The sequence below is a fragment of the Bufo gargarizans genome, chromosome 4 (assembly GCF_014858855.1).
Source record: "Bufo gargarizans isolate SCDJY-AF-19 chromosome 4, ASM1485885v1, whole genome shotgun sequence".
Taxonomy (NCBI): domain Eukaryota; kingdom Metazoa; phylum Chordata; class Amphibia; order Anura; family Bufonidae; genus Bufo; species Bufo gargarizans.
The window spans coordinates 36,969,388-36,981,503 of NC_058083.1; the positions used below are offsets into that span (position 1 = coordinate 36,969,388).

The 12,116-nt window shown below is 41.6% G+C and overlaps 1 protein-coding gene across 2 annotated transcripts in view; it reads left to right on the top strand.

Moving 5' to 3' along the window:
• LOC122935957 (cytochrome P450 2K1-like) overlaps positions 1-12,116 on the top strand; it is a 73,712-nt gene that overhangs the window by 25,265 nt on the left and 36,331 nt on the right. For both annotated transcript variants that reach the window (XM_044291926.1, XM_044291925.1), the window contains exons 6-7: positions 1,093-1,234; positions 2,117-2,301. In XM_044291926.1, the coding sequence (XP_044147861.1) occupies positions 1,093-1,234; positions 2,117-2,301 (327 nt within the window). The remainder of the gene's footprint in view (positions 1-1,092; positions 1,235-2,116; positions 2,302-12,116) is intronic.

The window sequence follows — 12,116 nt, forward strand, 5'->3', positions numbered from 1 at the left end:
TAGCTAAAACAAAAAACTACTTCCAAAAATATTCAGCTTTGATATTAATGAGTTTTTTTGGGTTCATTGAGAACATGGTTGTTGTTCAATAATAAAATTAATCCTCAAAAATACAACTTGCCTAATAATTCTGCACTCCCTGTATTCCTTTTCCTCTCAGCTTGATATGTGACCAGCTGTTCAAAACAACATGATTTTGCGATGTTGTGTCACAAGATGTCTATTCAACTTTTTACACAAAGTTGCATTGTCAATTGCAGCCTGATAACGGTTTTCCTAGCATGTTGGGGTGTAATGAATTGGTTTCATGACAATTTGGAATCCTTACCATGTTAGATCAAAGATAAGAGTAGACACATCTGCACATTGCATCCAACCCATGTTCACCCAAACCGTTATAACTAGTGTTGAGTGAATTGAAGCATCTGAAGTGGAATTCGATCCAAAGTTTAGGAAAAATTTGACTTGCCACAAAGCCGAATTTTCTCACGCTTCGTGGTAACAAATCAATTTTTCCTAAACTGGTGGGTGAAAATACAAAAAATATATACTTACCTTATCCATTTGTTCACAGAGAAGCCGTCCGCTCCTGTCTTGGTTGATGAAAACCCACGGCGAGCTTGAAGACATCACCGTGCACGGTCAGCATGATCACGTGGTGACATCTTCATGTTCCAGGTTCTTTGGCGGTTTTTATTCAATCAAGATGGGAATGGATAGCCTCCGATTAACCCCTGAGCACCTGAATGTAAGGTGCCGCAATCAGTGTTGAACGCAGCATCTGAAGGGTTAAATGACGGGGGCGGCGTGATCAAAACTGCGCTCATCTCTAGTTATATCCTAACATCTGTCAATGATAACTCAGTAGTACTGATTGCTTCAATACTCAGTGACCAGTTACCTATATACATTAACTTGGCCTGTTTTAGTACCCTTCTAAGATGAGATAACAGCTGCTGACAAAAATAAATAAATTGTAACCCAGTGAAAGCAATTGTCTAAATAGTAAATTTTGTGTTTATATTTATATCTGCTGAATGTATGGACGATAATGTAGTGAGAACTCAATTTGTATACCAACCTTCTTTGCAGGAGGCAGGAAACCCCCAATCGTACTTCCACAACGGAAATTTGACAAGAGTTGTCAGGAACTTATTTTCTGCTGGAATGGAGACAACATCCACCACATTGCGCTGGGGACTTCTACTGATGATAAAATACCCAAAAATCCAAGGTATACAAGGTGCTTCATATTAAGCCCTTCGTTTCCAAGCTATGGCTCTCTGTCAAAGGAAAACCTACAACTCCACCTAAGCTGAAGTTAGGAGCCCACTGACTATGTCTAGTATTTATATTTTAACAAAGTCTGTTGAATCTGAAATAAAGACACATGTGACAATAAAAATGCCATATTAAGATAAAAAAAAAAAAGAGTATTTATCAAGGTAGAAAGATTGGAGCATAGCTGAGTTGCCTGGTAGCCATCTCTTTAGCACTCAAAAATACCCCACTGCCTTTATTCTAGTGTAGTCCGTGACATTGTGATTATTAGTTTTGAGTCAGACCCCCAGAAGATCTTCCAGTGGGAGTAAACTCTGGTACAATAATGGGCTCCAAGGATGCCAACAACCCTATTTGGAGGTGACTGTGGAGCAATTATATGTTCGGACATCCTATGTGAACATTGATAACAAACAAGAATATAATGCAAGCAACATTAATGTGCATATGTTTCCCAACCCTTGTAAGAAAGTAGGAATGTCTCCAGGGTTAATCAGGGACGACATCTAAATTGCTTGGGTCTCTTCCAGGTATTTCCAGTTTTGTTTGCTTTCTGTGCATATCAATAGGATTAGGAGTTGCCAGTACTTGGATAAACTGATAATATTTAAGCTGGCATAAAAGATCCGATCAGGGAACAAAAAAAGCTAACTCATTTGCCAGCTGACCGGCAGACCTTTTACACTCTGCAATGATTGGGAATGAGTTTTCCATTTGGCCAATAACCCATGAACATAAAGTGTCTTTAAAATAAAGAAATAACCACCTCCTATAGACAAGAGCTAACAAGAAAATAAAATATGTTAATTTTAGTATTTTCTCTTATTTTGCTTAGAAAAGGTCCAGTTGGAGATTTCTCGAGTCTTAGGATCTGCACAACCCATGTACAGCCACCGAGGACAAATGCCCTTCACAAATGCAGTAATACATGAAATCCAGAGGTTCTCTGACATTGTTCCTCTGAATTTGGCTCACGAAACAACCAAAGATGTGACCTTTAAAGGATATTTTCTTCCAAAAGTAAGTAAAATATTTTCCTTTTTGTATCAGTGATATCTGACAAGATCATTTCTATTACAGCATTCAAAAGAAACTAAGCTTATCTACACATGGCCATGTTATCAACCTATATTTGCAAATTAGTTCACTTTCCAAAAAGAAAAGAAAGCTGTGTCTCTAGTGCCTACAGATGGAAGGTAGTTATCCTACAGTATGTCAATTTGCAAGCTTTTAAACAGGCCTTGAGATATAGAAATTTAGTATTAAAGCTAAGCAGGTAGCTGATCTGCAGACAGGTTATCATATAGTTACCATCCATCTAGGAATTCCATGACCTATAAGACTTATTTCCCCTACTAGGCTCTACAAGAATAAAAAGTACCTCCAGGTCCTGACAAAAGATTCCTACCTAGTTAGCCCTGTTCTTCCTTATCTGCACTGATGACAGCAATCACTCCAAAACAGCTGTACATGAGGTACTAACTTAGCTATAATCCTAAATTAGGCTACTTTCACACTAGTGTTTTTTGCTGATCTGTCATTTATTTGCAAAAAACGCTTCAATACAATAATACAACCTCATGCATCCGTCATGAACGGATCCGGTTGTGTTATGTCTTCTATAGTCATGACGGATCTGTCTTGAACACCATTGAAAGTCAACGGGGGACGGATCCGTTTTCTATTGTGCCAGATTGTGTCAGAGAAAACGGAACCGTCAACATTGACTTACATTGTGTGCCAGGACAGATCCATTTGGCTCTGCTTCGTCAGGCGGACAGCAAAACGCTGCAGGCAGCTTTTTGGTGTCTGCCTCCAGGCAAACTGATGCATTCTGAGCGGATCCTTTTCCATTCAGAATGCATTAGGGCAAAACTGATCTATTTTGGACCGCTTTTGAGAGCCCTGAACGGTTCTCACAAACGGAAACCAAAACACTAGTGTGAAAGTAGCCTTATGCATCAAGGTATGTTTAAAATTTATAGGATAGCTACCTTACATCTGGTGGCACTAGAAATTCAGCTTTCTTTTCTTTTTATAAAGAGGGCTAATTTACATACATTTTTCCCAGAGATGCATTGAGTGTACTCACACCTACTAAGAGCTCTCTACAAGGAGTACCCCTTGTGGGGTTTTGCTCTGGTAGATAGGGTAAGCGGGTGCAGTACAGAGGCAAAATGCAAGTTCTTAACTCAAAATGTCAGTGTTTATTCACACTTGAGGCAATTGCACAAAAAAGCACGTAACTTTGCAGTCTTGGTGTTAATTCACACACAATGGAAAGTTCATATAACATAAGTCACCTTGCTGGCAGTTCTGCCTCCAGTAGTCCACACTCCACAGCAGGCTTTAGTGGGCCATGTTTCCCCAGCGTGTGGCTCTCAGCCCTCCAGCATGGCACAAAGCCTCAGATCCCCAAAAACAGAGACATCTCTGCTGAGCCCAGCTGCCTATTTAAGGACAGCCATGTGCTGCCAAAACCCAGACTGACACTGAAACCAGCCCAGACGCACATGCTGGGAGGAAAATACCTGCCTTGCCAGACACATTCCCTCACTGTGTCACACCCTGTATCAATGTTTGTTGTAGTGATCCATAATTTTAATCCATACTGTACCTCTGTGTTCCTCTGATTTTATACAGCCATATACAAAGGTTTTTTGGTGTCCATAGTATGCCATATTATGGAGACACTATATGGTGGAACATGAAGTGCTCATGGGTCTTTAATAAAGTGAACCTATAAACATTCTGAAGACACTGAACCTGCAGAGCCAACGAGGTAGCAATGGAGCCAGAACTCAGTGGTGGAAATTAATTAAGTTCTGTATAATTATCACCCTGTCTCAGGCCACACTGGGAGGTCTGTAGAAAAGGTCCCCAGCTGTGAACAACCCTTTTAATATTTTCTAATCAATGACTGGCTTTAGTCAAAAGAGCTAACTAATGCTCTGAATCAGCACACTAACAAATAACTGCTTGACAATAATAATGTACAGTTGTGGCCAAAAGTTTTGAGAATTACATAAATATTGAAAATTGGAAAAGTTGCTGCTTAAGTTTTTATAATAGCAATTTGCATATACTCCAGAATGTTATGAAAAGTGATCAGATGAATTGCATAGTCCTTCTTTGCCATGAAAATTAACTTAATCCCCAAAAAAGCTTTCCACTGAATTTCATTGCTGTCATTAAAGGACCTGCTGAGATCATTTCAGTAATCGCCTTGTTAACTCAGGTGAGAATGTTGATGAGCACAAGGCTGGAGATCATTATGTCAGGCTGATTGGGTTAAAATGGCAGACTTGACCTGATAAAAGGAGGGTGATGCTTGAAATCATTGTTCTTCCATTGTTAACCATAGTGACCTGCAAAGAAACGCGTGCAGCCATCATTGCGTTGCATAAAAATTGCTTCACAAGCAAGGATATTGTGGCTACTAAGATTGCACCTCAATCAACAATTTATAGGATCATCAAGAACTTCAAGGAAAGAGGTTCAAGTCTTGTTAAGAAGGCCTCAGGGCATGCAGGAAAGTTCAGCAAGCGCCAGGATTGTCTCCTAAAGAGGATTCAGCTGCGGGATCGGAGTGCCACCAGTGCAGGCAGAGCTTGCTCAGGAATGGCAGCAGACAGGTGTGAGCGCATCTGCACACACAGTGAGGCGAAGACTTTTGGAAGATGGCCTGGTGTCAAGAAGGGCAGCAAAGAAGCCACTTCTCTCCAAAAAAAAACATCAGGAACAGATTGATCTTCTGCAGAAAATATGGTGAATGGACTGCTGAGGACTGGGGCAAAGTCATATTCTCCGATGAAGCCTCTTTCCGATTGTTTTGGAAAAAGGCTTGTCCGGAGAAGAAAAGGTGAGCGCTACCATCAGTCCTGTGTCATGCCAACAGTAAAGCATCCTGAGACCATTCATGTGTGGGGTTGCTTCTCATCCAAGGGAGTGGGCTCACTCACAATTTTGCCCAAAAACACAGCCATGAATAAAGAATTCTAGCAAAACACCCTTCAACAGCAACTTCTTCCAACAATCCAAAAACAGTTTGGTGAAGAACAATGCATTTTCCAGCACAATGGAGCACCATGCCATAAGGCAAAAGTGATAACTAAGTGGCTCGGGGACCAAAACATTGACATTTTGGGTCCATGGCCTGGAAACTCCCCAGATCTTAATCCCATTGAGAACTTGTGCTCAATCCTCAAGAGGCGGGTGGACAAACAAAAACCCACTAATTCTGACAAACTCGAAGAAGTGATTATGAAAGAATAGGTTACTATCAGTCAGGAATTGGCCCAGAAGTTGATTGAGAGCATGCCCAGTCGAATTACAGAGGTCCTGAAAAAGAAGGGCCAACACTGCAAATACTGACTCTTTGCATAAATGTCATGTAATTGTCAATAAAAGCCTTTGAAACGTATGAAGTGCGTGTAATTATATTTCACTACATCACAGAGACAACTGAAACAAAGATCCAAAAGCAGTTTAGCAGCAAACTTTTGTGAAAACGAATATTTGTGTCATTACCTCATCCATTTGAACATGGAGAGGATGTTACAACCATCTTAATTGAAGAAAACGCATCAATTCTTGAGCGTGATGACGTCACCACACCCTGCGCGCACAACAATTGGCACGTTTACTTCAACCAAGATGGCTGTGACAGCTTCTCAGTGATCAAATAGATGAGGTGAGTATGTTTTTCTTTTTTTACTGCCATTTCAGGAAAAATTGATTTGTTACCACGGAGCTCCAAGAAATTCAGATTCGTGGCAAATCAAATTCCACTTTGTTACCTTTGATTCGCTCAACACTAATTAGTTCTATTAAATCCTAAAATTAACATTTTCAAATTTGCAACATGTACCTTGACTGATGTGAAGATTCTAATAGAATGATTGGACCAACAATCAGAGCTCATACAATTAGCAAAGCATAATATGATATAACATAGTAAGATAGTAGTAACATAGTACATAAGGCCGAAAAAAGACATTTGTCCATCCAGTTCGGCCTGTTATCCCGCAAGTTGATCCAGAGGAAGACCCCTCTCTAGTAGCTATAGCCTGTAATATTATTAAGCTCCAGAAATACGTCCAGGCCCCTCTTGAATTCCTTTATTGTACTCAGCATCACCACCTCCTCAGGCAGAGAGTTCCATATTCTCACTGCTCTTACCGTAAAGAATCCTTTTCTATGTTTGTGTACAAACCTTCTTTCCTCCTGGCGCAGAGGATGTCCCCTCGTCACAGTCACAGTCCTGGGGATAAATAGCTGATGGGATAGATCTCTGTACTGACCCTTGATATATTTATACATATTAATTAGATCTCCCCTCAGTCGTCTTTTTTCTAAAGTGAATAACTCTAATTTTGATAATCTTTCAGGGTACTGTAGTTGCCCCATTCCAGTTATTACTTTAGTTGCCCTCCTCTGGACCTTCTCCAGCTCTGCTATGTCTGCCTTGTTTACAGGAGCCCAGAACTGTACACAGTACTCCATGTGTGGTCTGACTAGCGATTTGTAAAGTGGTAGGACTATGTTCTTATCACGGGAATCTATGCCCCTTCTGATGCAACCCATTATCTTATTGGCCTTGGCAGCAGCTGCCTGACATTGGTTTTTGCAGCTTAGTTTGCTGTTTATTAAAATTCCTAGATCCTTTTCCATGTCAGTGTTACCGAGTGTTTTATCATTTAGTATGTACGGGTGACTTGCATTATTCCTTCCCATGTGCATAACTTTACATTTATCAGTGTTAAACCCCATCTGCCACTTATCTGCCCAAGCCTCCAGTCTATCCAGATCCCTCTGTAGTAGTATACTGTCCTCATCAGTGTAAATTACTTTACACAGTTTAGTGTCATCTGCGAAAATTGATACTTTACTATGCAAGCCTTCTACAAGATCATTAATAAATATATTGAAGAGAATAGGGCCCAATACTGACCCCTGAGGTACCCCACTAGTGACAGTGACCCAATCTGAGTGTGTACCGTTAATAACCACCCTCTGTTTTCTATCACTGAGCCAGTTACTTACCCACATACAGATGTTTTCTCCCAGTCCGAGCATTCTCATTTTATATACTAACCTTTTATGTGGTACAGTGTCAAATGCTTTGGAGAAGTCCAGATATACGACATCCATTGATTCGCCGCTGTCAAGTCTAGAACTTACCTCCTCAAAAAAAAATGTCCTCAAGGAATAATCTAAACAGAGAAAATCCCTTGTAGAATGCAGCTGCAGGGGCTGCGAGGGGTCCTGCTCCCAGTACCCCTAGAAATAGTTAATTTTTCTGGAGGAGGTCATGGCCAGCCAGCAGGGATGAGCGAACCCGTGGAAGTTTGGGTTTGCCGGGTTCAGCCGAACTTCAGGTCAAAGTTTGGGTTCACTTTATTATTTTCTGTTATAACATGGTTATAGCGGAAAATAATAGCATTAAGACAGAATGCAAAAGACTATGGCAATTTAGGGGTTAAAAAATCCTGACTCACATGATTGTGCTGCCTGTCTTCAAAAGGACCTGCGATTACGTCACGGTGCTCACCACATAATCACAGGTCTTTTTCCAGGTCCTGCTGAAAGAAGATAGAAGACAGGTGAGCAGTTTTTTTTGTTTGTTTGTTTTTTACCCCTAAATTCACAAACTCTTTTGCATTCTGTCTTAAGAATGGTATTATTTTCTGCTACAACGATGTTATAATGGAAAATAATAAAATCACCCGAACACCAAATCCGAACCCGGACATGAAAAGGTCTGGGTTCGGGTCTGGGTACCCGCACTCGCAATGTTCGGTACGAACCAGAACTTTGTAGTTCAGGTTCGCTTAACCCTACCAGCCACACATATGGCTCTAGGGTAAATTACTATTACATGGAGGTCATTCAGTTTAATGGCAATCCTTGTAGTACATGAGCAGCTTGAGTCCTCCAGAACGTGAGCCTCTAGTGCAGCTATCTGTTCTGGCTCATAGACGGTTTTGAAAATGAAGAACCTCCTCTATAATGTCCATATGCCCTAAAAGGCAACCCCTTTAAGTATAATCATTTTGATAGGTCACACGGAGGACAGATAGATGAAATGTAAAAATAAAACTGGATAGCAATATGCAACACACAGGGGCATACATAGAAATCACTGAGCCCAATAGCAAGAATCTAAATTGGGCCCCCACTGCTGTATATACTATATATATGTACATACTGTATCTATTATACCTCGTACCTCACATATCAGTACACTGCTGTATATACTATATACATGTACACACTACATCTATTATACCTTGTATACTAGTATACCCCGTACCTCATATATGAGTACACTTCTGTATATACTATATATCTGTACACACTGCATCTATTATACCTCATACATCACATTTCAGTACACTGCCGTATATACTATATATCTATACTAGAGATGAGCGAATTTTTCAAAAATTTGAATCGCCGGCTCGCCGAATTTTTGGGGAAAAATTAGCTTTGATCCGAATTTATTAGTGGCGAATTACGTTAAAAAACGGCTATTTCCAGGTTGCAGAGAGCCTTTATAGTGGTGTAGAACACTGTGCCTTGCAGTAACACGCATAGGGAGTCTGCTCTGGTAGTGAAATAATACTGTGAGTCAGTATGACATGCAGATGACAGGCGTCGCTCTTAGAATCACTGCACACCACTTATTTGGGCAGTCACGGAGCCAAAACTGACCAAATAACTGAAGTAACAACTCGGCCTTACAGATCAATGCTAGTGAAAAGAAGAAGCGCACTCCTTTTACACCCTCGTCACCTGATTCCACATAGATGTCTACAGAACCTGTTCTATTAAACGCTTATACAAGTAGAGCCCACCGACAGAGTGGAGAGGATGTCAGCAGTAAGTTTGTGTTGATGTCACTGATTAATTTGCCCTTACTCTGATCCGTCAGAACAATAACCCACAATAAACGGATCCTGTCTGTGGAGCATCTGCCTTCACTCGGTCAGCATTTGCTCAATAATCCACGAGTATTGCTAATGCAAAAAAAAAAAAACAGGAGTTGATCTAAAACAGAGATGACACGTGAATGGAATATTTGCATGTCTTCTATGTTTTGTATGCACTCCTGCTTTTGGCTACCAAATCATAAGCCAATTCTGATGGGACCATACAGGCCTTATAGCTGCTACACAAACAGGATCTGTTGTGCGTCTCATTTTTCTTTCCTTATAACAGAAGTGGGGGAGGGTGGGAGCAGCATGAGAAGTCTACAGAGTGGACCTATGACATCGTGGTGAGCTAAAAGCAGCATGAGGAGACCACAGAGTGGCCCAATAACAGGGTCTGGAGGTGGAAGCAGTATGAGGAGGCGACTGAGTGGCACAATGACAGAGTCTGGAGGTGACGGCAGTATAAGGAGGCTACAGAGTGGCACAATGACACAGTCTGGAAGTGGAAGCAGTATGAGGAGGCCACTGAGTGGCACAATGACCGAGTCTGGAGGTAGCGGCAGCAGAAGCATCAGGAGAAGGCCATTGAGTGCCACAATAACCGAGTATGGAGTATATATAAACTAGCTGAAGGACCCGCCTTTGCTCGAGTATATTTAATCTATTTCATTCAATGTTTGTGTGTGTCATTAAAAGATATCAACACTATCCACTATAACAGTGACATGTCCCTTAAAATTGGACCTCCATAGCAGCCCACCCCCTTAACTTTGACCTTTACAGCAGCCTTCCCCTTTAACGGTGACTTTCACAGCAAACCACCCCCTTGACAGTGACCTCCACAGGGGACCGCCCCCTTAACAGTGGCCTTTACTACATCAGGGGCATGTCCTTTTGAACAGCCCACTCTAAGACCGCAGTCTGAGTGTGGGCTGCAGGGAGAAAGTCACCCTCCCTCCCACCTCTGCAGTTGACAGAATTTGATTTTTACCTTCATTTTTTCAATCCCTGTCGGCTAAGTGGAGGGGGCGTGGCCTAATCAGATCGGGAGCGTGGCTTAGGGGGGTCTGGGGGTGGGATTTTAAGTCTTTTGAGGGTGGATACATTGTGGCAGGGGGCGTGACTGGGCTCATTCCTGCAAGAGTGACACCCCTCTGGGCACCTTACTGGCTCATTTGCATACTTAATAAACTGGATTTTCAGAGGATAAAAACATCTATTGCTGGAACAAAGGCACATCTTGTAATAAGGTAATAAGTGGGTTGTTATGGAAACCTGGAGTAAAAATGTGTATGAAAAATGTGTATGTGGAGACTAGAGGATCTGAAAGCTTCTATTGGCTGATAAGGGTCATGTGACCAATCGTCTATTGGTTAATGCATTTTTTTCGGACTATCTCAGGAACGGCACGTCCTAGAGAGCTGTGACCTGGGCTAAAACCTTCCTGGACACCCGATGTACAGTACAGACCAAAAGTTTGGACACACCTTCTCATTCAAAGAGTTTTCTTTATTTTCATGACTATGAAGATTGTAGATTCACACTGAAGGCATCAAAACTAAGAATTAACACGTGGAATTATATACATAACAAAATAGTGTGAAACAACTGAAAATATGTCATATTCTAGGTTCTTCAAATTAGCAACCTTTTGCTTTGATTACTGCTTTGCACACTCTTGGCATTCTCTTGATGAGCTTCAAGAGGTAGTCACCTGAAATGGTTTTCACTTCACAGGTGTGCCCTGTCAGGTTTAATAAGTGGGATTTCTTGCCTTATAAATGGGGTTGGGACCATTAGTTGCGTTGAGGAGAAGTCAGGTGGATACACAGCTGCTAGTCCTACTGAATAGACTGTTAGAATTTGTATTATGGCAAGAAAAAAGCAGCTAAGTAAAGAAAAACGAGTGGCCATCATTACTTTAAGAAATGAAGGTCAATCAGTCAGCCGGAAAATTGGGAAAACTTTGAAAGTAAGGGCTATTTGACCATGAAGGAGAGTGATGGGGTGCTGCGCCAGATGACCTGGCCTCCACAGTCACCGGACCTGAACCCAATAGAGATGGTTTGGGGTGAGCTGGACTGCAGAGTGAAGGCAAAAGGGCCAACAAGTGCTAAGCATCTCTGGGAACTCCTTCAAGACTGTTGGAAGACCATTTCAGGTGACCACCTCTTGAAGCTCATCAAGAGAATGCCAAGAGTGTGGCAAAACAGTAATCAAAGCAAAAGGTGGCTACTTTGAAGAACCTAGAATATGACATATTTTCAGTTGTTTCGCACTTGTTTGTTATGTATATAATTCCACATGTGTTAATTCATAGTTTTGATGCCTTCATAGTCATGAAAATAAAGAAAACTCTTTGAATGAGAAGGTGTGTCCAAACTTTTGGTCTGTACTGTACCTTTACAGCAGCTTTCCCCTTTAACAGTGACTTTCACAGCAAACCACCCCCTTGACAGTGACCTCCACAGGGGCCCGCCCCCTTAACAGTAGCCTTACCTGGATCGGGGGCATGTCCTTTTGAACAGCTCACTCTAAGACAGCAGCACAGTTCACCCTCCCTTCCACCCCTGCACCTGACAGAAGTTGATTTTTACCTTCATTTTTTCAATCCCCATTGGCTCAGGAGTGGGTGGGGGCGTGGCCTAACCAGATCTGGGCATGGCTTCTCAGGACCTAAAAGTTTATTTTTAACTTCATTTTTTCAATCAGATAGAGGGCATGTTCTTTTGAACAGCTCACTCTAAGACAGCAGCACTTTTCTGTCTGAGTGTGAGCTGCAGGGAGAAAGTCACCCTCCCTTCCACCCCTGCTGCTGACAGAAGTTGATTTTTACCTTCATTTTTTTTAATCCTCGTTGGCTCAGGAGTGTGGGGGGTGTGTGGCCTAACCATATCA